The sequence below is a fragment of the Columba livia genome, chromosome 27, assembly GCF_036013475.1.
Source record: "Columba livia isolate bColLiv1 breed racing homer chromosome 27, bColLiv1.pat.W.v2, whole genome shotgun sequence".
Taxonomy (NCBI): domain Eukaryota; kingdom Metazoa; phylum Chordata; class Aves; order Columbiformes; family Columbidae; genus Columba; species Columba livia.
In genome coordinates this window covers 299,001-325,274 of record NC_088628.1, presented here as the reverse complement: position 1 = coordinate 325,274, position 26,274 = coordinate 299,001, and the positions used below count along the sequence as shown (strand labels likewise).

Below are 26,274 nucleotides of genomic sequence, written 5' to 3'. Positions count from 1 at the left end.
CCAAGGGAGAAATCTGTTCTCGGTGTGTGCTGCGGGGCTTTGCCACCTGCCCTGGCAAAATGCACGGGAGGACAGGATAACCAGGTAAAACAGAAATAACTAAATCAGCTGAAACGGGGGCCGGGACCGGCCCGCAGCCCACGCGACTCGACAGATTGTTTAACAAGTGCTTTGGCCTCATCTGCGCTGAGTTCCTCAGAATTACAAACGTTCTCTTCGGACTCTGGCCAGGGAGGCGCCGAGAAACAGAAGTACCGGGGCGTCCTGCGGGAATGCTCCCGCTGCGGCGGCTGCCGGGCGCAAACGGGGGAGAGCCCTTCCTGCTGCTCCCCGGTGCCCCCGACGCTCCCAGGCTGGGTTTAGGAGCCGACGGCTGAGCCGGGGCTGCTCCCCGGCGTGTCCCCCTCCCGGCCCACGGGCGTCACCGGGACACACACCGGGTGGATGACTAGAAAATGATTTATTGAGGAAACAGAAAGCTGCAGGAACACAACACGGTCAGGAGTGGCAGAGGATGCACAAACAGGGATTCATTTGTTGTTGCTGTTTTCTCTTTTGAAACCCGTTGACGGGCTGGGGTTCAGTTTCCTGGCGATTTCCCCGCCTGAGTCGTTGCGAAGAACAAGGAGCGAGCTCCGGGACACGCAGGTTCGGATAAAGTGCCCGACACACAGGACTCTTGGGTTTTGGTTTTCTCTTTTTTAATGTTTGTAAGTAGCTTAAACAAATAGAGTTGCAAGACACAGAGGAGTAACAACTGCATTTCGCTGTAGAGGAAAACCTATCCCATGAGAGTAACAATGAAGCAGCAGCAAAAAAAAACCCAAATCAATTTAATCAAGAGGAAAAGTCATTTAAAAACTCGGAGATGTGGCCCTCGGACCACACGGGAGGAGGGCGAGTGTGGCCTATTGCTGTACAGAAAAATGGGTGATGGTCACCAGAGGTGGCTGGAGCGGCCGGCCCGCGTGCCGGTTCTTTCTGGCCAGGACTAATTCTGTCTGAGCTCTTTTTGCTTTAGAATTTAAGGGGGACAATTAAAAATAAAATAAAAAAGTAAAATAAAATAAGTAGAAAAACAGAAGACCAACCCCAAACCTAAAACCTGAATGTTGTTCTTTGCATTTTTAATTTCCTCTCTTTAAAAACCCCAAACAAAGACAAGGAACCATCACCTACGTGGCAGCACCCACGGTTCCAGCCCCAGCGCCGGCTGCCAGCGCCGTGGTGGCTCCGGCGCCTCTGAGACAAGGGAAGAGGAGCCGGGTTGGGACAGGGCGGCGGACGCTGCGGTGACGGCCGCCAGCCCAGCCCAGCGGCACCTTCGCGTGTCCAAAGCAGCTTGAGAAGAGAGGTAACGAGGGGCCCATTGTCTTCCCCCCGGCTCCGGATGCTCAGGAAAAGGGTTGTGCTCAGAGCTCCTGCTCCGTGTCAGTGTCCCGTCAGTGGAGCGGGGACAGCTCGGCCCCGGCTGCGCCACAGCAGGGTGACAATGGCTAAAGCCCATGCTGGTGTCCCCAGGAGCCCTCGCTGCTCCTGCTTGCCCCAGGGGACAGGGACATCTCTGCCAGCAGTGGGTTTGCAAAGCACAAAAGCCGTCAGTGGAAAATATCCACCCAAGGTCAAACCAAAGCGCCTGGGGGCGTCACGGGTTATGAAATGACCTGAGTTCCCGAAACTTCCACAACTGCAGTAGGACACGGTGGCCAGGCTGAACCAGCAGGTCCCAGCGGGACACACTGGGTCCCCTCCTCTTCATCACCCTCCAGCCATCCACTCTCCATCGCCCTCAGAGGTGCCCCCGCGGCCCCAGGTTTTCTCCTGCTCCCCACAGCACAAAAACGCCCTTTGGGGCAACCTTGGTCAAGAGAATTGTCTTCAGGACGAGCTCAGATTGTCATTACCTGTGGGAAAAAAATCTTTGGTATCGTGGCAAGTTGCTCCTCAAGGTGTTTTGGTGGATGTGGCAGCAGGCAGGGCGCGAGGCTGGTCCGTGGGTCCAGGACAAGGGCGAGCACTCTGCTCCTGGGTTCTCCGGGCTTCCCAAGCCACTTGGTTCATGCTTTGTGGTGGAAACCAGCTGGTCTGAGGACTCGTGACTGCGGGTCGCACCCAAGCCTGGTAAGACCGTCTTGCAGTTGGAAACGAGGTCTCAGCTCCAAGCACCAAAGCTGGAAAATGTCTCGTAGGAGGAGCTGGGGCACAGGGGGATGCAGAGCTCCCCGAAGCACAGGAGGTTTGGTTGTAGATGAACAGTGCTGTTGCAATAAATACCATCTCTTCCTAAAACGCAGGTCCTCGATCAGCGGGTCCCATGTCTCCCACCACCACCTGGTACTGAGCACCTCAGCACTGGCCATGAAGGCTGCAGAGACACCGTGTTAGAGATGCAGATTAAGACCCCTATCTTTGGTGGCCACTCTGGTAGGGCCCGAAGAGGCTGAGATCTTTCCTTGCAATGGGATGAGCTTTGGGACCACGTCTAGTGATGGAGGTGAAGGATGGAGAGATGAAGAGGCTGGAGAGGGCTGAGGAATCAGCCGTTTAAGGTAAGTGCTCTGGTCACGGTGAGGAAGCAGAAAGCAGCAGGTACTGCTGCCACCTCCAGGCCCCCATCGCCTTCCGGAGCTCCAAAGACGCGACTCCTCCCCGCTGCTCTCCCACGGTCCTGGGGCGAGGAGAGGAGGAGGAGAGGGGAGGAAGAGCAGGGGCTGCACAGCTGTGCGGGGGCCTCTCTGGGCATTTGCAGAAAGTCCCCTGGCTGTCTGGGCAGGCAAGGTGACATCCCAAAGTCCCCTGGGACCTGCTGGTGCGCTGGGCTTCTCCAGGACCTTTTCCACTCGTTGGACTCTTCTTCTTCCTCCTCCTTTGATCAGAGTGGGTGTCCCCATGCAGGTTGAGCGCCGGGCTGGGTGACATGGGAAAGCCTGGTGGGGACAGACCCTGTGTGTTGGGTGCTGCCTCTGAGCTGAGCCACATCCTTGGGGAAAAAGCCCTTGGAAACGGGTCACTTGAGTCCAGCCCTGGGTCTGGGTGGGCGTTGAGGTAGCACCGTCTCCAGCGCCTCTTTCTGTGCGGGCAAGGCCAGAGGCAGGGCTGCGAGGGCACCCCGAGGGACAGGGACCTGGGGCATCGTCCGGAAAGGTTTCAGCCCTGGGGGGCGTTTGGGGTGTCTTTGGGGGGACGTTCCCTTGTCTCAGAGCACACGAGGAGCCCGCGGCTTTGCTGGCGCAGGTCATGGCAGCTGATTGTCTGTCCTCTCATCTGTGTTGGGATTTGACCCATCAAAAAGAAAAAAAACCCTAAAAATACAAAAACCAAACCCAAAGCACGGCGAGGAGCCCGACCCCGTGGGGGGTTGGGGCGCACGCCGGGGTCCCGTGTCCCAGATGCCCTGACCCTGTTTGGGGACACGGGGCCGGGTGCCCCGTCCTCCAGGGCAGCTCCGGCCCCCCAGGCGAGTTCAGGGTGAGGAAGGAAAGCAACGAGGCGAGGGAGGAAGGCGGGCGGTAATGACACCTGTCCCGTGGCGGCGTGAGCTGGAAAAGTAACGTCAAAGTAACGTAGAACCCAAAGGTGACCCATGCAGAGAAGTTCTCACAACCGAAAACTCGTGGACAAAAGCACAGCTCGTCCCCTCCCGCTCCCACCCGCCCACCCCTCCCCAGTAATCATTACATTACTTCAAGAAAGAGTATATTTTTTCATGCATAAATCAAATTCTCATCTTGTCTTTTTTTTTTTGTCTTTTTTTTCTCTTCTTTAAATTACATTTGAACACAGAACACATATAATAAATACTCTTGTACGACATGACTCAGAGAAAAGTAACACATCTGAACGCAAAGGTATCGCCACCGTTATTAGGTTTTTTCTTTTTTTAAAAGGACTTGTTTAAATATGAAATCTGTAAACTCCAAGGGTCCTTTTTTATCTTTCTCTCTCTCTTTCTCTCTCTCTTTCTCTCTTTTTTTAAATCGTGAAACTATCCAGCTTTCATTTCCTTAACATTCAATATGTCTCCCATTGAACGCGTCAAAGAAATAAGAACATGCCGTCTTCTGCAAAATTATAATTTAACAGTATAAAGCTTCAAGTCACAAATTCCAAAAACTAGCTAAGTAATTTTTTTTTATCACATAAACTATACATTAAATATTTTGAGGTATTTCAGAGAACATTGTCAAAGGCTTGTAAGGTCTGTGCTGGGTGGAAAGAAGGCTTTCTCCTGCATAGAGAACGTCTTTGGTATCACAAGCCATGGGGGATCGGGTGTGGGTGGGGAACATCTGGCCAAGACAACAGTGTGGAGGGGACGGGGCTGGGGACACTGTGACCCGCTCACCGGGTTGCCCAGCGGACGGAGAACCCAGCGGGGTCAGCGCCGGGGGAGTTCGGTCCCGCTCAAAGCACCTGCGCTGGAGCCTGGACCAAGTAGGAACAATCCAACCCAATGTTTCCCTAAACGGGGCATTCTGGCGGTTGCTGTGGCAAAGCAGCTTCTCCGGCGGGTCCTCCCGCTGACTTCTGCTAAAGCCAAACTGTGGAGAAGACTCAGTTGTGCCCATCCACCCCAACAAGCCAAAAATGCCCCTTCAAGGACCTGGGAACTGCTCCTGCTGAGGGATTTCATGTTTCCAGGCCCACCCCTAGAGGACGGGGTTGGCCCAGGGTGAGGTTTTCTGCTGTTCCCACCTCTGTCTTTCCAGCCAAAAATGCCAGAAACCCTGGAAAGGGAAACTTGGGCCGAGGTCTGAGCTGAGCCAGGAAGAAACATCTCAAGATGGAACCTGCACCTTCATCCCATGGGCTTCCACAGGGTCCCAGTGCCGAGCAAGGGACGCGGAGCAGAGGCTCCTGGGAGCGATGTCCCTCCAGAAGGGACCTGGACACCAGGTAAGCGCTCACAGGGTGAGAGGGGCCAGGTGGAGGGACCTTGGGGACATCTGAGAGGGGGGACACGCTGGGGAACCAGCACCTTTCCCACAGCGTGTGGCACAGGGGCCATTTTATCTTCAACTGGGACATGGGTTGGGGTTGATTCTTCTCCATCCCATCCCAGTTGCCCAAATTCGTCCCCCTCAGAGAGCCGAGGGCACGGGGGGTCTGGAGGAGCAGAGAAATGGCCACACACCTTTGGTACAAGAAAAAGGCACTCGTCGCGCACGCTGCCATCCCGGGCGCGCTCGCCCTCTCCCTCGCTCTCTGGGGACACGACGGGGCCTGGGGTGACGGGGTCTCGGCCGGGGGGGCAGGGAAAGTGGCGTTTCCAGCACAGACCAGACAAGGCAACAAAATCTTTGGTATCAGACGTGATTTTCAAATCACAACATTGAAAACTCAAGTGAGGTAGCCTTTATTCTCGGGTTCTCACTAGAAATGTCTTTGCATCCTTGAGGGCCTGTGGTGTTTATTCTTGGTTTTCTTTTCTTTTCTTTTTTTCTTTTCCTTTTTTTCCATTTTTAAATGTTTTTTCTTTTCTGTGTTTTCCCTTCCCAAACCAAGGCCCCCCCTCCTGGCTTTGCAGCCCTTCAATACTACTCGATGGGGTTCGGGAATCCACCACCATCGTCACCATGTCACGACAAGACAAGAAACAACATTAGGGGAAAAGAAAAGGTCATTTGGTGGGGAGCTGGGTCCGGGGGGTGAGATTCGCTTTGCTGTTACGTTTTTGGGTTGTGTTGGCAAAATACGTCGCGGCACCTGCCCCTTCCCTCTTCCCGCCCTCTCCTCCCAGTAACAAACCGGTTTGATTTGGTGCGGCTGTGTCCAGTCCGACACCTCCAGCTCCCCACCGGCCGGAGCTCTGGGTGACCGCACCGGTGACCACGCCAGTGACCGCACCGGTGACCGCGCTGGTGACCGCGCCGGTGACCGCGCCGGTGACTGCGCCGGTGACCGCGCCGGCGGCGCTCCTTGCACACGTTTGTTTTCATCTCTTTCTTTCCCTCTCTCATTCTTTTGTCCTTTTCTCTTTTTTTGGGTGCTTTTTTGGTGAACACAAACACTTTGTTTGTCTTCTTTTCCTTCTTTTCAACAAGGTGCCTTCCAGTTACACAGCAGATCGCTCTCAAAGTAAAGTGAATCGAAGAAACCGTAGCGCTACAACACAGATGGTACTATTTCACTATTTACCCGCATAAATTCAACAGTGTCCCTTTCTTTTTTTGGTTGATGGTTGGTTTTGGAGGATTTTTTCTCTTTTCCCAGGTGGTGGGGGCAGAAGGGACGGGCCCCCCCATCCCACTCCTCTGCCAGCCCTGCCCCCTCCCCGCGGCCCCCCAGGGACACGGGGCTGGACGGAGCCGTCGTTGGCCAGCGCTGGGCGCGAGGCTCTGGCCTCCTGATTGCTTTTTGTATGGCACGAGTCACCATCGAGAGCTCGGAGAAAACCACCGTTTTCCAGTACCATCGCTCCGGAAATCGCGTTTTAAGGCAGGTTGTTAATTGGCACAAAAAAAAAAAAAAAATCTGGCGTCTTTTTTGGTAAGTTGAGCTTGGTAAGGTGGTAAGTTTGGTAAGTTGGTAAGTTTGGTAAGTTGGTAAGGTGGTAAGTTGGTAAGTTGGTAGGTTTGGTAAGTTAAGTTGGTAGGTTTGGTAAGTTGGTAAGCTCGGTAAGTTGGTCTTTGCGTTGAGCTTGTTTGCTCGTGGTTTCCGTTGTTATTCCTGCGGGGGAGGCTGTTTGGTGTTTTCCCTTTCGGCCCCACCGGGAGCTCTCCCCTTCCCGCCCCAGGGCTGATGTCGCCACCAGACCCCTCGGATTCGTCTTTTCCCACCAGACACCGATGTCGGTGCCCAGGAGGGAATTTTGCTGTTGTCGGGTTTTTGGTTTTGTCATTTCTTTGGTAGCAGAGATGAAAATGGGAGGGGACGGGTGGGACAACATTGTGTGTCAAGGGATGGATGGGGCGAGACACAAAGCCAGCAGATCTGCTTTGAGTCCATTCCTCGACCGACAAGTGAACCAGAAATCCGCTGGCGGGCGGCGGAGCCGGTCACCAGGGCAGATCGGACCCTTCGCTGCAAGTCTCTCCTCCCGTCTCCTTTCCAACCATTCTTCTATTTTCAAATACCCGATTTCTGTAGCTAAAATGTGCTTCTTTGACCTGCTTGGGCGGCAGGCGGCGCGGTGCAGCGCGGTCCCGCCGCCGGGGCTCAGGGACGCGCGGGCGCGGAGGCGGGCGGGCACGGCGACACGGCTCCTTCGCCGCCGTGTTTCTCTGGGAGGGGTCCGGGGACGGGTGGGGGCTCTCGTGGGTGGGTGGGGGAAAGTGTGGGTGCTCTTGGGGGTGTCCTGGGCAGGGGGGTCAGAGGATGATGCCCATGGAGGAGACTGGGGCTACGGAATGTCCTTGGTCAGGTTTTGGAGACCTTGGTGGGGGTGAAATACCAGTGTGTCCATGGCAAAGAGGGGCCGGCTGCTGTGGGGACCCCCCTAAACTCCGGGGACCATCCTCTCTCTCATCCCCCTCTGAACCGCAGGGGGTTGGCCCTGGTCCGGTGGGGTTGTGCCAAAGCTCAGCCCCATGACCCCACTTCTTGTGTCTCCCCCACCTTCACCCCTCCACTTGGGAGCCGTTAGGGTGGCTGTGGCAGAGATCAAGGTTGGTGGGGGAATCAGGGGGTGCCCCTCTCCCCAGAGACCCTGGTGGGTGTTAAAGACAAGGTCCTGTGGTCCCCAAGGACCAGGGACGCTTCCAAACAGCACCTTGTCCTCTCCCTCCATCCCACGTCCCCCCTCGGGTTTCCTCCGAGCCCTCCTGGGGACAGAGCCGACCCGGCCGCAAATGCCGTCCCCGCTCCGGGAGCTGGCAGCAGGACGTGACACGAGGCCACATCCAGGGGTGATGCCCAGCTGAGGGTTCGAGAGGCTGATGGACCCGCAGCATCCAAAAGCACCCACCCCGGTGGGCTTGGGACGTGCGTGTGGGTCTGGGGTTGGCTTTGTCATGAGGAGGGTGTTTGGGAAGGGGTGGGGATGGCCAGGGGACATCATGCTTTGGAGAAAGTGCTTGTAGACGAAGAGGGGACTCCAGGGTTGGCGCCCGGCTCCTCCTGCCAGCGGTTCATACACCGCCGGCGGGCGTTCATGAAGAAGTTGCTGACAGTGTTGAGCTCCAAGCCCAGCTGCTGCGAGATGGTCATCTGCATCTCCTTGGACGGGCGCTTGTTCTCCTTGAAGATGGCGATCAGAGTGCGGCGCTGGAGGTCCGTGAAGACCAGCCGCTGCTTCTTGGGCTGCAGGCTCCTGTCTTTCTGCTGCTCCTGCTCTTTGCGTTTGCAAGCTAGACGTTCAAAAGAGAGAACAGGGCCATTAATTGGTGCTCGCCGCCCTGGTCCGCTTGCAGGTTTGCCAGGCTGTCTCCCAAAAACCAGTCTCTTCCCTCCAGCGAACCTGCTGCTTGTTGCCCACTGCTCCCTAAGCCACCTCCCTCCTTTTCCTCCCTGTCTGCTCGGATGGGACAACAACCTCTCGTGACACCAGCACAGGAAAGGCCTGGGTGAAGCCCATCGCCTCTTCAGAGGCCCAAGAAAAGCCCAAGTTTCAGCCTCTCCAGCTGGGCCTGGGACTGAAGACCGACAGGTCCCTGGAGAGATTCGCTGGGTGACAGATTTCAACTCATTTTCTTGGGCATTTCCAGGAGCCGCTTCAACCCGGCGCGCAGAGCGGGGGCGCTGAGGCCGGACGGCTCCGGGCTCCGCGGGGTCCTGGGACAGGGTCTCCTTGGGACAGCTCCCTGCCGCCACACAACTGCGCCTCCACGGCCGGGCCGAGCACGCGGACGGCAGCCGCGCAGCTCGGGGGAACGGGAGGGCGGTGAAGTAACGCTTTTCTTGCTAGAGAACAAGCAAGGGGATTTTTCCCGATTCTCCTCTGGTTTTTCTTCAGCTGGCCTGCACTCCATGTCTTCTGCATCACCTTGAACTGACAGAAAGGATGATGTCCACCCCTTCCACCCAAACCTGGGGAGATTTAGAGCTCAGCAAAGCGGAATAATTTATCCAACAGTGTGTTCTTGATTTCCCCATTTGTTGCTCGTCCCATTCCCATGTGGGTGATGGAGCCACCGGCTCTGCTCCCGCCGGGGCTGGGGCCAGGGGGCACAGCCAACAAACTCCCATCCCCTGGTCGGGCCGGTCAGCGGGGAGTGCCCCCGCCCCCACCCGCGCGGGCCGCGAGCCGCCGTCCACGGCGACGGGACAGGCCAGCTCTGCCGTGCCGTCCCAGGGTACCTCCGAGAACAGTTTAGTGGAAACCTACCCTACGACCATCAGATGCTTGCAAAAAGAACAAACAAAAAAAGCCTTTGTAGAAAATTTGACTTTTTTCCGGACGTGAATTTAAAAAAAAAAAAAAAATTTAAAAGACCCCCCGGGTTCCCCCCAAAACAAAGAACAAACAGAACAAGTCCCCCCCCAGTGTACATGCACATTGGGAAGAGCGTGTCCTTGCCCCACCGGACCCCTCGCCCCCTGGTGTCCCCAACATGCTGGTGACACGGCCCCCGTGTCAGCGGCGGCGCCCGCTCGCTCCTGTGAGCACAGCTCTTGCCACGCGTGGGGACACCTGCGCTGTGTCTCCTACCAGGCACATGTAACCGTGTGTGGGTACCTGCAGATACGTCCGTACCCGTGGGGGGTGTGGGGGGCCGTGGGGGGCTGCGCTGCCCCGGCTGTAACCCCAGCAGAGCCACGGGGTCCGGGCCGTCCTCCCGCTGTCCTGCCCGCTGGCACCTGGCGCTGCCGCGCGGCCGGCCCGGGACCCGCGGTTCAGCTCTTCCGCCTCACGGTCCACACCTCCCTTCCAGTTTTAGGATTAATTATCACGAACCAGTCACCCATTAATAACTCGAAGCTCCAAGGCAAACGTCAGCCATCAGGGTCTTGCTGGTAAAACCGATCCAGTATCAAACCGGTGCTGGTACCGCTCGGACAGGGGTGACACCCAGCTCCGCGCCCCCAGGCCCCGTTATTTTTGGCCCGTGGCGCCTGCGTCCCACATTTCCTGTTGCGCGTTTATTTATGAATCTCTTTTTCTGCTGACGCAGCCCGACACCCCTCTTCCCCAGCTCAATCTAATTACAGCTGCGCACACCAGGAATCGATAGTGACGCTGCTCAGATCTATTTACAGCGGCCACCACCCCCACGGATGATCTTGTTCCCAATCCATCGTGCCCCAGGCGCTGCTGTCCCGGGCAGGCCGGCAGTGGCCGTCCCCATGTCCCCATGTCCCCACATCCCTACATCCCCATGTCCCGCAGGTGGGGGAGCCGCGGACGGGGGCGGCTGGGGCACAGCTCTGCCTCCCACCCGTATCAGCGCAGGGTCAGGCTTTTCTTTGTGCTTCAAAATCCCATTTTTTCCCTGAGTCCCAAACTCCAAACAACTCATCCTTGGCCTAACGCTGTTCCTGTGCCACATCCCCCCAGGGCCTCTGGGCTGGCCATGGTCCGTGGGGACGGGGACGTGCTCCGGGGCACCTCCGGAAACCAGAAACATTGGTTCTGGAAGGAGGGGAACACTGGAAATGCTCCCTGGACATCTCCGCGTTACCTCCTGGTTGTGGCTTTTGATCTTTTCCAATCAGGACAAACCTGTCTGAAGATGCCAAGCAGTATTTTAAGATCTGGTCTTATCGGTGTGTAATGCAGATGATCTCTGAACAATGTTAGAATTTAACAGCAATTGCAAAGTCTGGATGGAAATAGGCACATGCAAGACCTCTTCCAGGACAATATTTCCGCTTTTCTTCAAGTGTAAATGTAACTATGAATATATATATTCCCCAGTTTTATATTAAAATAATTTGCTAGATTTGCTGTGAATAGTTTGTCACACCAAAGCAGCATTTTTAGTGGATAAACAGTTCACCAAAACAATCACTAAGCTCTATGAGCAGACGCAAATATTTAATCACAGAATCGTTTTGGTTGGAAAAGCCCCTCAAGATCACGGAGTCCAACCATAACCCACCCGGCACTGCCCCGTGTCCTGAGAACCTCACGTCCATCTGTCCAGCCCTCCAGGGCTGGTGACTCCAGCACTGCCCTGGGCAGCCTGTTCAATGCCCCACAGCCCTTTGGGGAAGAAATTGTTCCCAGATCCAACCTCAACCTCCCCTGGGCAACTTGAGGCCGTTTCCTCTGGTCCTGGCGCCTGTTCCTGGGGAAAGGTCACTGACCCCCCAGCTCCATGTTATCACCTCCCCAGCAAACGCCCAAGGCTTGGGGCTTGTTCCCTGTTCATGCTGCCCCTGGGGCATAGGAGACCCCTGGGAAGATGGATCAGGGACCCCATGGTGGGGGGGATGCTCCACCACCAGTAAAGGGCTGAGCTCCCCCACAACGGAGCCCTTTTTCTCCTCTCCCCATCTCTCCCCACCTCATTCACAAGTCTGCATCTCTGAGACCTCCACAGCTCAACCGGGCTCAGGCAAAACCACCCAACAAGTGCAGGAGTGACCAGGAGGGAACGTCAGACACCGCGGGACAGGCTGACGGCACAGAGCCCCTTCCTTCGGACACCGGCACGCAGCCCTCCGGGCATTTCATCCCTAAGGTAACTGAACTGGCTGCAGAAGAAGCCCAGGGAGCAAAGGGAAGGAGGAGGCTCAGGGCAAAGGAGGGGAAGAGCGGTGACAGCTGTGGCACGGCGCCCGCGTCCCCGCGGGTTCCTGCCGCCGGCTCTGCCTCCCGCGGCCGCATGTCACAAGAGCATCTTTTCCTTGACTTAACCTTGGCAGCTCCCAGCAAACTATCTCCCAAATCATTTCTAAAGGGACATAATAGAGACAATCTAACGGCCGCTGTTCAAAGCTGCGATTATGCTTCGCAGCGTGAACTCCGCGAAGCGTTTAACTAATACCTGATGGCTTCGCGGGCTTCCGCAGCCTGCCAGCCCCTGGCTTCTCCATTATACCCGCAAGCCTCTGCTTTCTCAGCCCCAGCCTGCTCTCCCTCTCCATTGCTTGCAATACAACCTGTAATTTTCTGCCCACTTTGCTTAAGTGCTGGTGATTTGTTGAAATCACAAAAGACAGCCAGGGGCTTTCAGAGCTGCTGAACGGAGGCTGGGGGGATCAGCTTTTCTCTTTCTCTCCCTGTCAAAGCAACTCGCAGGGGCGCAAGGGGACCAAGGGGCATCTGGATCGGCTCAGGGGCTCTGAGCAGGCAGGGATGAGCCCAGTGCCTCGCACAGCAGAGCCTGGGCCTGAGTCGAGCTAACCTCGCAGCATCGGCTGCCTCAAGGCTGGAGAAGAGCCCGGACCAGAGATCAAGGGGCTCCATCTGGAAAACAGGAACACCGGCCGGCAGCGGGGCCGGGGGACGCGCAGCGCGGGGGCAGCTGGGGACCGTGGGACGGCCTGTGACTTTCCAGTGAGGAAAAGAGCCCAAAGAGGTTTGGCACAAACAGGCTTACCCAGTGGAAATTCGGGTGTTTAGGCGGGACCTCAGTGCTGACGGGGAGCACGGCGCAGGGGGAACAAGTGCTCAAAAACCAAACGCTACATTTGTTTTTGCCTTTTTTTTTTTCAGCTAAAACGCCATTTTGTTCTGAACACCAACAAACACACAGGCAAAGGGGACACAGCGTCACCCACACCCCAGGGCAGAGCCGGCCCCACGCTGGGCCCCAAACCCGGCGGGATTTTGCCCGCTGTGCCTCCGACAGCTCTGGGCCACACTGCGGAAAACCGCCCTGCTCGAGGAACCGCGGCTCAAAAAACTGACCGTCGCCATTTAACCAGAGCCCAAGGGACGCGGGCAGGAGCTGCAACGGGTCTCAGAGCGGCGGCCTCGCAGTCCTGCTGGGTCAGCGGCCAGAGCTCCGGGTGCCGCGCGTGTCCCTGTGCCACCCCGCTGGGGTCCCCGCGAGCGGCGGGAGGACAAGCGCGAGCGGCGGGGACAGCCCTGGGCATTGGGACACTGCCAGCGCTGCGGCCGGAGCCGCCTCCCCGAGCCCAGAAGATTAAATCTTCCTCTGAACATTGCAAATGAGGAGATGAGATGAGACAAAGCGCCTGTCGCCGCGTCGCTGGGTGTGTTTTCCTTCCCTCACGCAGGGTTTCGGTGACTCGAGAGGGAGAAGCTCTGACTGACCCATCTGGGGCTGCAAGGTGCCACCAGCTGCCCGCAGTGACGTCCCCAGCAGCCCGGGGATGACAGAGCAGGGCGGCAGGAAACAAGCACGAATCCTCAGTCCTCTGCTCGGTGACAATGGGGTTCGGCTGGCACCGGCAGCGGCTGGAGGCACCGGCAGCGGCTGGAGGCACCGGCAGAACCACCGAACGCAGCCCAGCAGCCCCATGAGGTGCCTCATTTGGCCTCTCCTGCACTTCTCCTGCTTTGGTTTCTCATGGCGCAGCATTTCAAGCTTTTCCAGCACTGAAGCAGAGGAGCTTGTGTGGTCTGAGGGTGGGCGAAGGGACACCAAGAAGCTGCGGTGGCTCTGTCCCTTCTGTGTTTGCCCTATTTTTATTCTCCTTTCCAGGTAAGGTCCCACCTGGGCTGAGCCAGCTGTGTCAGACGCTGCTCACAGACATGGAAACAAACAGCTTCAGATGACTCCAAAATGTGGGCTTGTTGTTAAGAGCATTTCCTGTCTGCAGAGGTTTGACTTTTCACCCGCTTTTCTGGAAACTTTCACAAATGAAGACGTGGTGCCCAGCTCTGCTCTCCCCGGAGCCGGGCAAACCCACATCTGCTGGCAAAGCCACTTCCCACACTTGCCCCATTTCTTCTCTTTCTAGCCCTTTTTTGGTGACCAAACTCAGCTGTTCCGTATTGTCCCGGTGGCCGGCACTGCTGTGGCGAGCTGCCCGGTGCTCAGGCTGCCGGGACCGCAGCAGCTGGCGGGCATGCGGCCGGGCTGCTCCGCGCTCCTGTCCCCGGTCACTGTCACTTAGCCTGACGAGAGCAAATTGGTGCTAATGAAGTGCCGGAGTCCGGCCGCGCGGTGTGCGGGAGCCGGCAGCGCCGCGAGGGATGGCGGCGGCAGGGGACGGGGCGGCCGTCACCGTCCGGGAGAGAACGAGGACAAGGGGACAAGGGGGGACACGGCTGGAAACCCCCAGACCCTGAAACAACTTCTCCTTGGAGCGAACGACGCGTGCTCAAGCTCAGCTGTGGCACGAGAGCCCCTGCTGCGCAGTCTAGGGGGAAAAGGGAGTTTGGGGCTCATTTCGTGCCACAATGACAGGAAGAACCAAGTAACGCTGGACGCGGAGTCAGCTCCCGGGTGGACAACGCGCCGCCCCCGCTGGGTGGTCCAGGTTGGCGCCGCCAGGGTTTGGGACGCCCTGAGTGCAGACGGCAGAGCCCGAGCAGGGACACCGGTCACCCTGAGCTCCAGTGCACATCGAGGAGGAACCTTCCAGATTCGAGCCCCTTCCGGCTGCTGGGTCCCGCTCCGGAGGTCCCGCTGCTCCGAAGGCGACTTCCAGCCCCACCGCCACGGATGCGCCTGCTCGGCTCCACGTGTGACCCAGCTCCTGGCTACCCACACCCAGCACAAAGCCACCTGTGTCACCGGGCAGCAGCCAGCATGGGTGACACAGAACCACAGAACCATTTTGGTTGGAAAAGCCCCTCAAGATCATGGAGTCCAACCGTCCCCCCACCCCGGCGAGGCCCGGCCCGCCCCGCCGCCATTTCGGAGCGCTGGGCCCGCCCGGTGCCCCCCCGCACGGCGGCGAATGGTTTGTTCCAGCGCCCCCCAACCCGCATCCACGATGCGCCGTCCCCGCCTCACTGGCGCCTCCCCGCGGAGGGACGGGCGCATTTTCCCCCCTCGGGGGGCGGGAGCAGTGGTACAGCTCGCCCCGCCCCCCTCGCCGCTGCCCAATGGCTCGTTGCGGCCGCCCCCCACCACGATGGGCCCTCTCCCCCCCATCTCGGAGCGATGGGCCGTTCCAGCCGCCCCGCACATATGGGGCGCAACGGGCTGGAGCGGTCCACCCACATCCCGGGACGGGGGGGGCAGCGGGGGGGAACCTCTGCTTGCCCCATGGCTACCCCATTGCCACCACCTCTAGTTCTGCATCGCTGCCCCATGGCTGCCCCATCACTGCCGCATCGCTGCCCCACAAACAACCTCACGGCTGCCCCGTTGTCACCCCTACAGTGCCTAACCGATGCCCCATTGCTGCCCCACCGGTTGCCACATCACCACCTCATCACCACCCCACAACCCACCCCACAGCTTCCCCACAGGCCATCACCCCCTGCCCATCTCCCCCCACACAACTACACACCCCCCCAGGGACCCACCGCCCCCGGGACCGAGCACTGTGTCCCCCCCACGCGTGGGGCCGGCGCGGCTGCGGCCAGCGCTAAGCCAGTGGCGGTTAATACACCGCACGGCGTTATTAGTTCAGCTCCCAAGGTATTTCCCGCAGTAATTGCACTGATCTGCCAGGGATTACGTGCTGCCGCCACAAGGATGGATGATGTTTTAATTCCAGCCGGGCACCTCTGGGGAGGGCAGAGCAGGGACCGAGACCCCCGAGCACGGACACAGGAGCCCAGACACACACCCCGGCTGCTGAAATGGGGTGAAAGGGCTGCAGGGTGAAGGGGGGACATAGAATCATAGAAACATTTCGGTTGGAAAAAACCTTTAAGATCATGGAGTCCAACCGTTTCCCACCCCAGCACTGCCCCGTGTCCTGAGAACCTCCTGTCTGTCTGTCCAGCCCTCCAGGGCTGGTGACTCCAGCACTGCCCTGGGCAGCCTGTTCCAATGCCCCACAGCCCTTTGGGGAAGAAATTGTTCCCACATCCAACCTCAACCTCCCCTGGCGCAACTTGAGGCCGTTTCCTCTGCTCCTGGTGCTTGTTCCTGGGGAGCAGAGCCCGACCCCCCTGGCTCCAAGCTCCTTTCAGGCAGTTCAGAGATCAGAAGGTCTCCCCTCAGCTCCTGTTCTCCAGCTGAACCCCCAGGTCCCTCAGCCGCTCCATCACACTTGTGCTCCAGCCCCTCACCAGCTCCGGTCCCTCCTCTCCACTCTCTCCAGCTCCTCAAGCTCTTTCTTGGCGCGAGGGGCCCAGAACTGCCCCAGGATTGGCGGTTTTTCCTCCCCAGGTCCCAGCACAGGGACGGTCACTGCCCTGGGCCTGCTGACCACACTATTTCTGGTACCAGCCAGAATGCTGGTGTCCCCACGGCCACCTGGGCACACACCGGCTCATGTTCAGCCGCTGTCACCAACACCCCCAGGGCCTTTTCCACCGGGCAGCTTTCCAGACACTCTTCCCCCAGCCTGTATCCAGAACCCCGCACTGCACTGCACAACGGAACATCAGTTCCTGGTTGGAGCTTGGCGCCTGGCATGGGGACACCAGCGACCCCGGCTGGGCTCCAGCTTCCCCCCAGGATGCTCCCGAGCAGCTGGGAAGGCCCTTCCCGACACCCAGATCACTGCTGGGGATGCTGTGCCCCCTGCCGCCGCCCCCAGGTCCTGCTCCCAGCCCCCTCCAACGCTGCCCGACCGGGAGGGAAATTCCCGCAGGAAATGGGCTTTTTCTTCGTCGCATCTGAACACAGCAGAGGAACTTCCCCCACAATGCTACCTTTAAAAATTACCCCCACGCAGAGCTGTTCCTTTTGGTAAAGTAGCAATTAATCACGGCAAGTATGGGATGGATTTGTAATCAGCTCCCCCACCCCCATTTCCCAGCCCTGGGTATTTCTCCTGCCCCGCCCCCCCCCGGCATGTGCAGGGCTGGGGCCAGTGCAGCCAATTGATCCTGCTGGGTCGATTTTATTGAAACTCCCACGAGTGGCTTTAACTGCGTGTTGGATATTGCTGGCACATCAGTTTGATGGCTACGTGACCGGCGGGGAGCTCGCGGGCTGGGTCACAGTGGGGGACGAAGGGGAAGGGGCTGCAGGAGGGGGGATTAATCCCCATGGAGCTGGGCTGTACCCCGGTTGTTCCCTCGAGTTTCCTGGGGCTTCTCCCCAAAGGTAACGGAACGTCTTGAGGGGAAGGGTTTGGGGCTTCAGGCATGGGGAATGGTTTTCTTGGCCAGATATCAAAGGAAAAGGAAAAGGAGAACAAAAGGGAAAAGGAAAACAGTTAAGTTCTGGGGGTCCCCCCAGGTGACACTGAAGCCCAGCACTGCAGTGCCACCGTCCCAGCCTCACCCTGCAATACGGGAGCTGGATGGGGATGGGGAGGGGACCCCCCGTCTCAGGGGGGCTTTGGAAGCGCAAACCACTGTGGCACCAACCCCAGCACTTTTTGGAGCATCATATTTGAGCCAAACTGGGCCAGATGCTGCCCCGCCTCCTGCTGGCCCATCCACCAAGCCACCATGGGGGGATGCTGGGTCCAGGGCACACCAAGATCCCTCAAAAGAAAGGAAAAAATACCAAATATGGGCAGATTTCTGGGGAAATCATGAGTGGCACCGGCGGGGATGGGAGGATGTGACACTGCTGGCGGGGCTATCACCACAGGCGTCCGCACAGCCCGTCCCCGCAGCAGGCGCTGAGCATCAGGGTCTGCAGCGCTCTGCGCAGAGGAACAGCCGTCACCGGCGGCAGAGCGGAGCTGTTGATACCTCTGTCAGCCCTGATACCATCACCTGTCAGCAGCTCCTGGTGCATTTGAAATTTATCCCTAATGGAGAGCATCTGCTCGTTACCTGCTCTTTATCGGCCCAGGGCAGCGTCCTCGCTGCATCGCCGCGCGTCTCAGCGCATCACCTCTGCTGCACCCCCCCTGACGGGTACACGTTGGGGGTACAGGGGTGTCCATCCTTCCACCACGCAGCACCTCCAGACCCATTTTTGCCCCAGCAAAGCATTGCCTTCTCCGTCCTTAACTTCACCACCTATGAAATGCCTTGAGCCCCATTAAATCAGTTTTAAATAATTTCTGGACCTCCTCGCCTTGAAGTGCAGAAACCACCGGGACTCAGAGTAACGGTGCATATCCCTAACAAAATATATATATGTTAAGGTAGAGTTATGAAGACCATTATTGAAATCCTAGCCATGTCCATTGCAAAGGTGCCTCATTTAATATTGGGTCTTTATTTTTTAAATGTCCTGGCCCCTCTTTCCAGCACCAGAGGACCCAGGCTGCCTTTTTGTTTTGCTATTTTTGAACAGCCCCAAATGTCTTACAATCCACCCTCCACCTCCCCTGTCTGACCTGCCCCGGTTTGAATCTTGCCGGTGATGCTCTCTGCCCCTCAAGGGGGTAACAAGGTTTTTGAACTTCTGTTTAATCAGCAAAATCTTGCTGCTCGGTGGCCACGGGCCCGCACGGGGCCACTAACAAACGCGCTTGGCTGCCAAACCCTTCTGCCGGTTCCTCGGCGCTCCAGCACGGCCCCGCATGGCTCCTGTTGCACCCACCCGGCAGCGCTTTTGGCTGTGGGTGGGTGAGCTGGAGAAGAACAGTTTTGCTCCAACTTCCCTTTTTTGGCCAGTTTTCAAAGGCCGGGGCCGAGCCCGGCCTTCTGCGCTGCTGTGGGTGGTGTGCAGGAGTAGGGCCAAGAGCACATCCCGGCTTGATGGGACACAGCCCACCTTGACGGGACACATCCCGGCTTGCTTGAAGCCTCAGCTTGATGCTGAGCCACAGGATTTGTGCATCTCAGCTCCAAAAAGGGATCTGGGGCCAAACCATGTGGGTGCGTTGGTGTGGCGTGATGCCTCCATGATCTAATGCCTCCACCCGTACTCAGGGTGCTGGTTTCTCTCTGCCCAAGCCTTGCTGAGAAACCCCAGGGAACCAGGCAGCAAGTGGGGAAAACCCTTCCCCTGCAACCAGCAAAGTGCTGGGGCTGGGGGCGACGGGTGTAACAGAAACAACCCATCCTAAAGCGGCAGCATCCCAAACCACACCCCAAGGTCTGGGGGGGGGACAGGCCGGCTCTCGCTGAGCTGCAAACCCTTTGGGGCTCTGGTGGGGCTTTTAAAATGGTTTTTGATTTTTTCTCTTACGTTTTTGTTGGTGTTGCACAGGGGCTGTTGCAGCCTGCCCCGCGCCCAGGAGGGTTCCATAGGGGACTTCTGGCTCCCCTCTGCCCCACAGGGAGCCCCGGCACCCAGGAGGGTTCCATAGGGGATTTCTGGCTCCCTGCGCCCGGGCGATGCCATGGGGACGTGGGGACATGGGGAGGCGAGGTGCCGTGCCCAGGGCACGGAATCGGGCGCCCAGGCCCTGTCTCTGCTCTCCTGCCTTCATCATCCCTCCTCTTCCTGCAACTGCGTCTGAGCAGAATGAGAAAATATTGGATTTGTTTCCTGGAGAAAAAAAAAAAAAAAAAAAATAAAAAAAATCCAATATTCTGTCTGTGATTCCAGACTCCACGCCTGGTTGTGGCAGGAAAATGCTGTAACTCTCCCCTTCCCCACCGGTCAGAGAAGAAAGACCGATTTTCTTTTAATACTCTTACATTTCCGCTGGTTTCAGCCCCATCGCTCGCAGGCAGCTCCGCAGCCTCTTTGTTGACCAGGGCTTAAACCTGCTCTCCCGGCTGCCCCGACCCCGGGAAGTCGCCTCGCACACCCTTCCCAGCAGCTCCCAGGCAGCGGCAATGAGATTTTAATAGATGTATTTTCAAATTAGTTCTGGGCCTTTCAAGACTTATCAGCTAAATGAGGTTTTTCAAATTGATTCAAAGGTCACTCGGAGAGTTTTCTCTTCTCTGTTATCTCTCCCTTATGGTTTCAGTGGCAATTGACAGGACGGAGAAAAAAAAACGTCACCCCACTTTGTACACCAGAAAGAAAGAAAAAACCCCCAAACAACAAAACCGCGCCCGAAAATGAGTCGGACCCCGGCGCGGGCTCCGCTCTGGGCTGGGGGGTCCGAGCAGGTGAGCGGAGTACGGCGGGGAATGTGGGGGAGCCGGACCCCACGGACACGGGTGGGCTGCACCCGCGCGGCCGCTCCGCACAGAGGGGAGGTTGTTTCCTCCTGAAGGGGGCTGGAAAAACGCCATTTAATATTTAACCGACGGGAGGTTTATTGGCCCTTTCTGAAGCGCAGATTAGGAGCAAACAGAGAAACAGCCGCGGGCGGAGCGGGGCGGCCCCGGCGCGCTGATAAGGGCGGTGCGGAGCCGGGTGCGGTGCGGGGCGCGGTGCGGTGCGGTGCGGGGCGCGGGGCCGGGTGCGGTGCGGGGCGCGGTGCGGAGCCGCTTGCGGGGCGCGGAGCCGGCGGTGCCTGTTCCAGGCGGGCAGCTCCGCGCCGGCGGAGAAAGTTGCCTGTCATTAAGGTGCTAAAAATACATATATATAATAACATATATATAATAAACCAGTCATAATAATTTAAGAAAAAATTGAGATTTTCTTTTCCAAAGAGCAAAAGCGGTTTCTGTCTTTTCTCGCTCTTTCTCTTTGTACGTTCCCGAGCGGACACCGCGCCGAGACGGGAGCGCTGGGCGCTTGGAGCCCCAAACTCCCCTTTTCCCCCATTTTATGGCGGAGAAATAATTCGCTCTCCAGCCTACAAACCTCCCCCGGCCGAGCAGCGTTTTCCGCGTCGCCCCTCGGACACGCGCGGATCGAAAGCAGCGAAACCGTCCGCGATTTCCCGCCGCTCCCGTGGGCCGGAGCCGCGGCCGCTGCCCGGGGCCGGGTGGCCCTGCCGCCCGGTGGCCCCGCTGCCCGGTGGCCGCGGGCGGGAGGAGCCGTCGCTGCCCAAAGTCGTTTGTAAGAGGCTGAAATTGAAACACAACTCGTGAAAAAATAAAAAATCGCGAGTTCTTACGCGGCGCAAACTTGTCCCCGATTCTGGCAATTCTGTGTCTTAGTTCGCAGTATTAATTAGCAGCATTAATTATTTGCTTTGCCAAAGTTCTCGGGCATTTGCCCTGGCCCAGTCCCGCGATCGCAGTTTTGGGGTGGCTTTGGTGGTTTTTTTTTTTGTACAACGACGGTTCGTTCTGCAGCGGAGATTCGCTCGGGAGGGAAAGCCCAGAGTGGAGAGGGAATAACATTTTAAAGAACGGGAACGAAAGGAAACGAAAGGAAAATAAATTAAAATTAAATAAAATAAAGGAAAATAGAAGAAGAAGGAAAGAAGGAGAGGAAAGGTAAAGGAAAGGAAAAGAGAACGGAAAAGAGAAATGGAAGGGAAAGGAAAGGGAAAGTGAAATGAAAAGGGAAAGAGGAAAGGAAGGAAAGAAAAAGGAAAGGAAAGGAAAGGAAAGGAAAGGAAAGGAAAGGAAAGGAAAGGAAAGGAAAGGAAAGGAAAGGAAAGGAAAGGAAAGGAAAGGAAAGGAAAGGAAAGGAAAGGAAAGGAAAGGAAAGGAAAGGAAAGGAAAGGAAAGGAAAGGAAAGGAAAGGAAAGGAAAGGAAAGGAAAGGAAAGGAAAACGAAAGGAAAAAAGAGAACGAAAACCAGGAGAAAGACAAAAGGAAAACTGAAAATAAAGGTGAGAGACGGGAAAAGAAGATGTAAAAGGAGGGAACGAACAGGCTCGGGAGCGCTGCCCGGGGCCCCGGCCCAGCCCGCGGGTCCCTCCCGGCCGCGGTCCCTTCGCTGCGCGCCACGGGAACCACTTCGGCGCAGAAACACCGATCCCGGGTGTCGCGGAGCCCACTCGGGACCGCGCTGGCTCGCCTGGGCCGGCCTCACAGCCCACCCCGGGCCCAAACGCGGGGGAGTTTTCTCCCACAAACACATCTCGGGGAAAAAACACGGGAGGATGGATCAGCCGAGCGGTCACTCGAATTCACGGCGAAGGAACGCGGGGAGCTGGGAGCCGCCTTGTCACGAAAGGGACACAACGACGTTGTCACCCTCCCAAGAAATAATGGCGAGTGAATTTCCTAGTCCTGAGTGTCAGAATAAATCCGTGACGAGGAGCAGGTTTTCACCTGAGGGGATTCCCACAGGATGGTGAGCACACCTCACAGACACGCGTGGTGGGAGGGCACCCAGGGACACGCATAGTGGGAAGGCACCCACCACCCTCCGCGGACACGCAGGGATGGGAGCGCAGGAGCGCAGCCGCTTCCCGCATGATCCCACGAAAACGAAGCCGGTGCGTTTTTCACCTCCAGGACACGGGGACCGAGATGGCGACGGGGGGTGTCACGGGTGGGGGCTCGGAGCCACGTTCTGCCGTGCAGGGACTCCCAATGGTGACACGGTGGGAGCTCCCCGGCACTCACGGGCCCCCGCAGGCCTCGTGGTGGGGGGGTCACGAAGTTTGTAGAGCTCCATCTGGGACGGGGCGGCGGCGGCTGAGGCCGTGACAACGGGTCGCAGAGATGGATGGCCCGAGGGGACGGGACGGGCACGCCAGCTGCTGCCCAGATGTTTCCCCGTGGGACTCCCCTATTTTGCCAAGCCCCACGGATGGAGTGGAGCAGGAGGGAACTGCAACCCCCCCGGCTGCGGCGCTGCCCAGGTCCCGGCTGAATAATTAATGGTTCATCTGCGGACGGGGCGGCGAGAGAGGGAACTGGAGTGGAAAGAGGAGAAAAGCGGCAATTGCCATTTATAGGGGCCCGGCGTGTTTATTGATCCGCGATTTACTGACTCGGACTAATCTATCAGATGTGCTCCAGAAACCGGGACTATATCAGGACCAGAACTAGGACCGGGAATACGAGGAGAAGCCCAGTCCTTGTTTCCCCCGTTCAACACTCGGGATTTTTTGCTTGCTGGGAAAAGCCGATGGCTGCCCAGGCAGGGAAGGTGTCGCAGTCCTCCGGTCCCTCCAGCCCCTCAGGCCGCGAAAGACAAGCAGACGCGACGGGCGGCCCCGGGGTGGGTCGAGTTGCGGCGAAATCGGCTGCATCCATGGGGGAGGCCGGGCACGGCCCGCCCCCAGCGTGGCCCCCTCTCCTATAACCCAGTTCCTCGGGGCAGCTGGACCGGAGCTGAGCCTGCGGGGCTTAAACCTGCCCCACGGCCGAAGGAACGAAACGGCGGGAGGAGCGAAACGAAAGCGGGTCCCAGCAGGGGAACAGCGGGGCCGTGAGCCGAGAACAAAGCGGCCGGGCCCGGGGAGACCGTGGGGAGGTCGGGGTGGGTGCCCCCACCCGGAGCTGGGGCCCGGCAGATCCCCCCCACGGGCCGCTTGGGCCCGCCGCAGCTCGGTCCTGCGTGGGGATCGACGGGGGCGAATTCACGGCCCAGTTCTGCGGGATTCAACGCGGGCGAATTCATGGCGCGGTGCTCGGTTTGTTGTTTTGGTGTCTTTTTTTTTCCTGTCTTCACAGAAAGCAAACAATTAAAGCCTGTCCTCAGGAAATTTTGGGGGGTTAATTTCCCTAAATAATGTCTCCAACGAGCCCCTCGGGCCGAGGAAAACTCGGCGCTGGGGAATAAAAACCATTTTGGGGAGAATAAACCTCCCACGACGGCGCGGCGGGCGCGGAGCGGTGGCAGCGGGGCCGGAGCCCGAGCGGGGCCGGCGGGCCGGGACCTCCCCGAGCCCATCCGAGCCGCATTTTTATCATCACCATCACAGTTATTTCAAATTTTGGTGAGCCAGAAACCAGCCACCCGCTGCTCAATTAGCCCGAACAACGGGGGCATTAAACGGCCGATCGCGGCAGTGTTTAAATCTTTATTTACCAGAACCTTGTAAAGCCAGGAACAATTTGCATTCTATTAACTGCTTTTCAATAGGGCATCGACTGGAACTAAAAGATGCCACTACCCTGCCCTAATTAAAGAGCAACTGAATTACACTAAATACATATGAACGCCGCTCTCCTCCATAAATAACGGCGGGTCCTCGCCTTGCGCAGCGCCCGGCGGGCCGGACTCTGCCCGGCCCCACGCAGAGCTTGCATTTATTTACAAAATAAAAAATAACCATACAAGGGCGCTTTTTACCCCACGGCCACCCCACCTCTGCCCCGCGGAGCCCAGCGCGGAGGAGCCCGGGGGAGGAAGGGCCGGAGCGGCTTCGGGGGTCGGGGGATGGCGGGTCGGGGATGTTCCTCATCCCCGCCCGCGTGGAGCCGCGACCCCTGCCCGACCCCCGCAGCCATAGCGCGGCCGCGCAGCAAACCCGCGTTTCTCCGGCAAATCCTCGGCCCTGAGGCCGGACGAGCCCCTGCGGGGTCGGCAGCGGGGAACGGCGCACCGCCGCGCTGCGCTCCGCACCCGCGGTGCTTCGGGCCAGAACCGGCCCCCGCCCAGGCCGGGAACCGTGGGTACGGGAGGGTTCCTTCTTTCTCCCGAGTGCCCTGGAGGGAGCCGAGCGCAGCCCCGGCGCGGCCCGGGCCCGGTTCCCGGCGGGGAGCGGTGGGACTGACCGGAGCTTCCCCAGCGCGCGGCTCCGGTACCGAGCGGCGGTGTCAAACGGAGCGCGAAGGAGCAACACGAACGGCCCCAGGGCCGCGGCGCAACCCGCACCCACGGGCGGCAGGGAGCGCGGGCCGGGGACCTGGGAGCCGGTTCGGCAGGCGGAACCGAGCGGGAAATCATCGCCGGGGCTCGAGGCCGCCGAACGGGCGGTGGGAGCCGGCGGGCAGCGCCGGGCAGACCCCGGCTCCCCCCACCCGGAATCCCTCGTTTCGCGCTGGCAGAAGCAGGCCCGGGGAGGGGGCATTCGTCTGAAATATAATTCGCCTGAAATACAATTTCCTTCCCTCTCTTCTAAAGGCTTCAGGTCGGGTCGGTAACACCCGGCCGAGCCGAAGCTCGAGATGACAGTTTGAGAGCGAGGGGTCCCCACGCGTGTTCGCAGCACCCACCCACCCAGAGGTTTGGGGCGGGCGGCTGTGTGTGCAGCCCGCGCCGTGCCCTACCTGCCAGCCTGAGCGCCGACATCCGCTGAAATTCCGGCTCCTGCAACCATTTCCACATCCTCCGGAAAGTCTCCCGGCCCGACTTGAGCTTACTCCAGGGCTTGGGGTTCCGCAGCAGGTCCGAGAGAGTCCCCTGGGAGCGGCACAAGATCCTCTGTGCGAAGATCGCCTGCGGGATGCTGTAGCGCTTCAGCTCGGCCGTGATCCGCTGAGCCACCTCCTTGGTGTTGATCTCCTCCACCTGCCCGGAGCCGCCGGGCTGGGAGCCGGTGGCCGAGGCCTGGCGCTCCCGCTCGCCCAGGAGGGAGCCGCCGGGCTGGGGGTGCGGGTGGCCGTGCGGGTGCATCCCGTTGAGCGGGGGCATCATGGCCGAGCTGGGCGCCGCCAGCCCCCGCGCCAGGTGCTCCTCGCCCCGGGACAGCATCGCGGCGTGCGAATCGAAGCCGTTGGGCGAGAGCATCTTCTCGTTGGACAAGTGACCCCCGGGACCGTACGGGGTCAGCGGCTGCTGGGCGTTGTGCAGACTGCCCAGCCCGTTGGGCAGCGGCGACAGGGGCTGCCCCATGGCCGGCATGTCCTTGGGGTAGTGGCTGTAGAGGTTGCCCATGGAGGCCAGGCTCCGTTCGTCGCGCATGAGGGTGAAGCTGCCGCTCACGTTGCCGGCCAGGCGCTGGTGCGGGTGGTGGTGGTGGTGGTGGTGGTGCGGGTGGTGGAACTTCTCCGAGACGGTGGAGATTGGCGGCAGGTGCTGCAGGGGGGTCAGCGTAGTGTAGGTGCTGCTCAGGCTCATGCCGGAGGGTGACTCGCAGGACATGCTCATGGCGGGGTGCAGCGGGGTGGCCAGGCTGTGCTCGGAGCGGTAGTCGCCCCCCTCCAGGATGGAGGCCATGCCCGAGACCATGGCGGGCCGGCCGTGCGGCACCAGGTTGCGGTGCGAGCCCTGTCGCCCGTGCGCCGGGCTCAGCAGCTCGGCGGGCTGCGAGTGCGGGACGCCGTGCAGGCTGCCCAGGTTCTCCATCGCCAGCTCCATGGTGGCCGCCGGGCTCTGTCGCTGCCTCGCCCGCTCGCTCGCTGCCTTCCTCCCCCACCCCCCCCGCCGCCGCCTCCTCCTCCTCCTCCACTGCCGCCCCCCCCCTCCCCTCCCGCTCCGGCTGCCCGGATTAATTCAGAGTCCGCGCTCGGGGGGATCGATCTCCGGCGCCCCGCGGTCAGGCCAGCATGATGCACCGCGCCCGCCCGCCCCAGCCCGCCTCGGAGCGCTGCGGCGCGGGGGCTGCGGCCGGGCGCGGAGCGGGGAGCGGGGCGCGGAGGGGAGCGGGGCGCGGTGCGTGCGCTCGGGGCGGCTGCGGCGCCTCGGCCGCCGGCTCCCGGCAGCCTCGCTCTGGGCCGCGGCGTGACGTCAGCGCCGCCCCGCCCCCCCCCGCCGAACCGAGTCCGCCCCCCCCCCCCAGCTCTCCCGGTGAGGAGGGGGGGGCAGCACGGGGGGACCGCGGAGCGCAGCCGGCGGCATCCGGCACACGGCGGGG

At 59.3% G+C, this 26,274-nt stretch overlaps 1 protein-coding gene across 1 annotated transcript; it reads right to left on the bottom strand.

Annotated features, from left to right (window-relative positions):
- Window positions 1-246: 246 nt before the first annotated feature.
- ONECUT3 (one cut homeobox 3) lies at window positions 247-25,836 on the bottom strand. The gene is made up of 2 exons (XM_021291687.2): window positions 24,749-25,836; window positions 247-8,288 (listed from the first exon to the last, which is right to left on the bottom strand). Exons 1-2 carry the CDS (start codon window positions 25,776-25,778, stop codon window positions 7,996-7,998), a joined length of 1,323 nt encoding a protein of 440 aa, XP_021147362.2. The 5' UTR covers window positions 25,779-25,836; the 3' UTR covers window positions 247-7,995.
- Window positions 25,837-26,274: the final 438 nt, after the last annotated feature.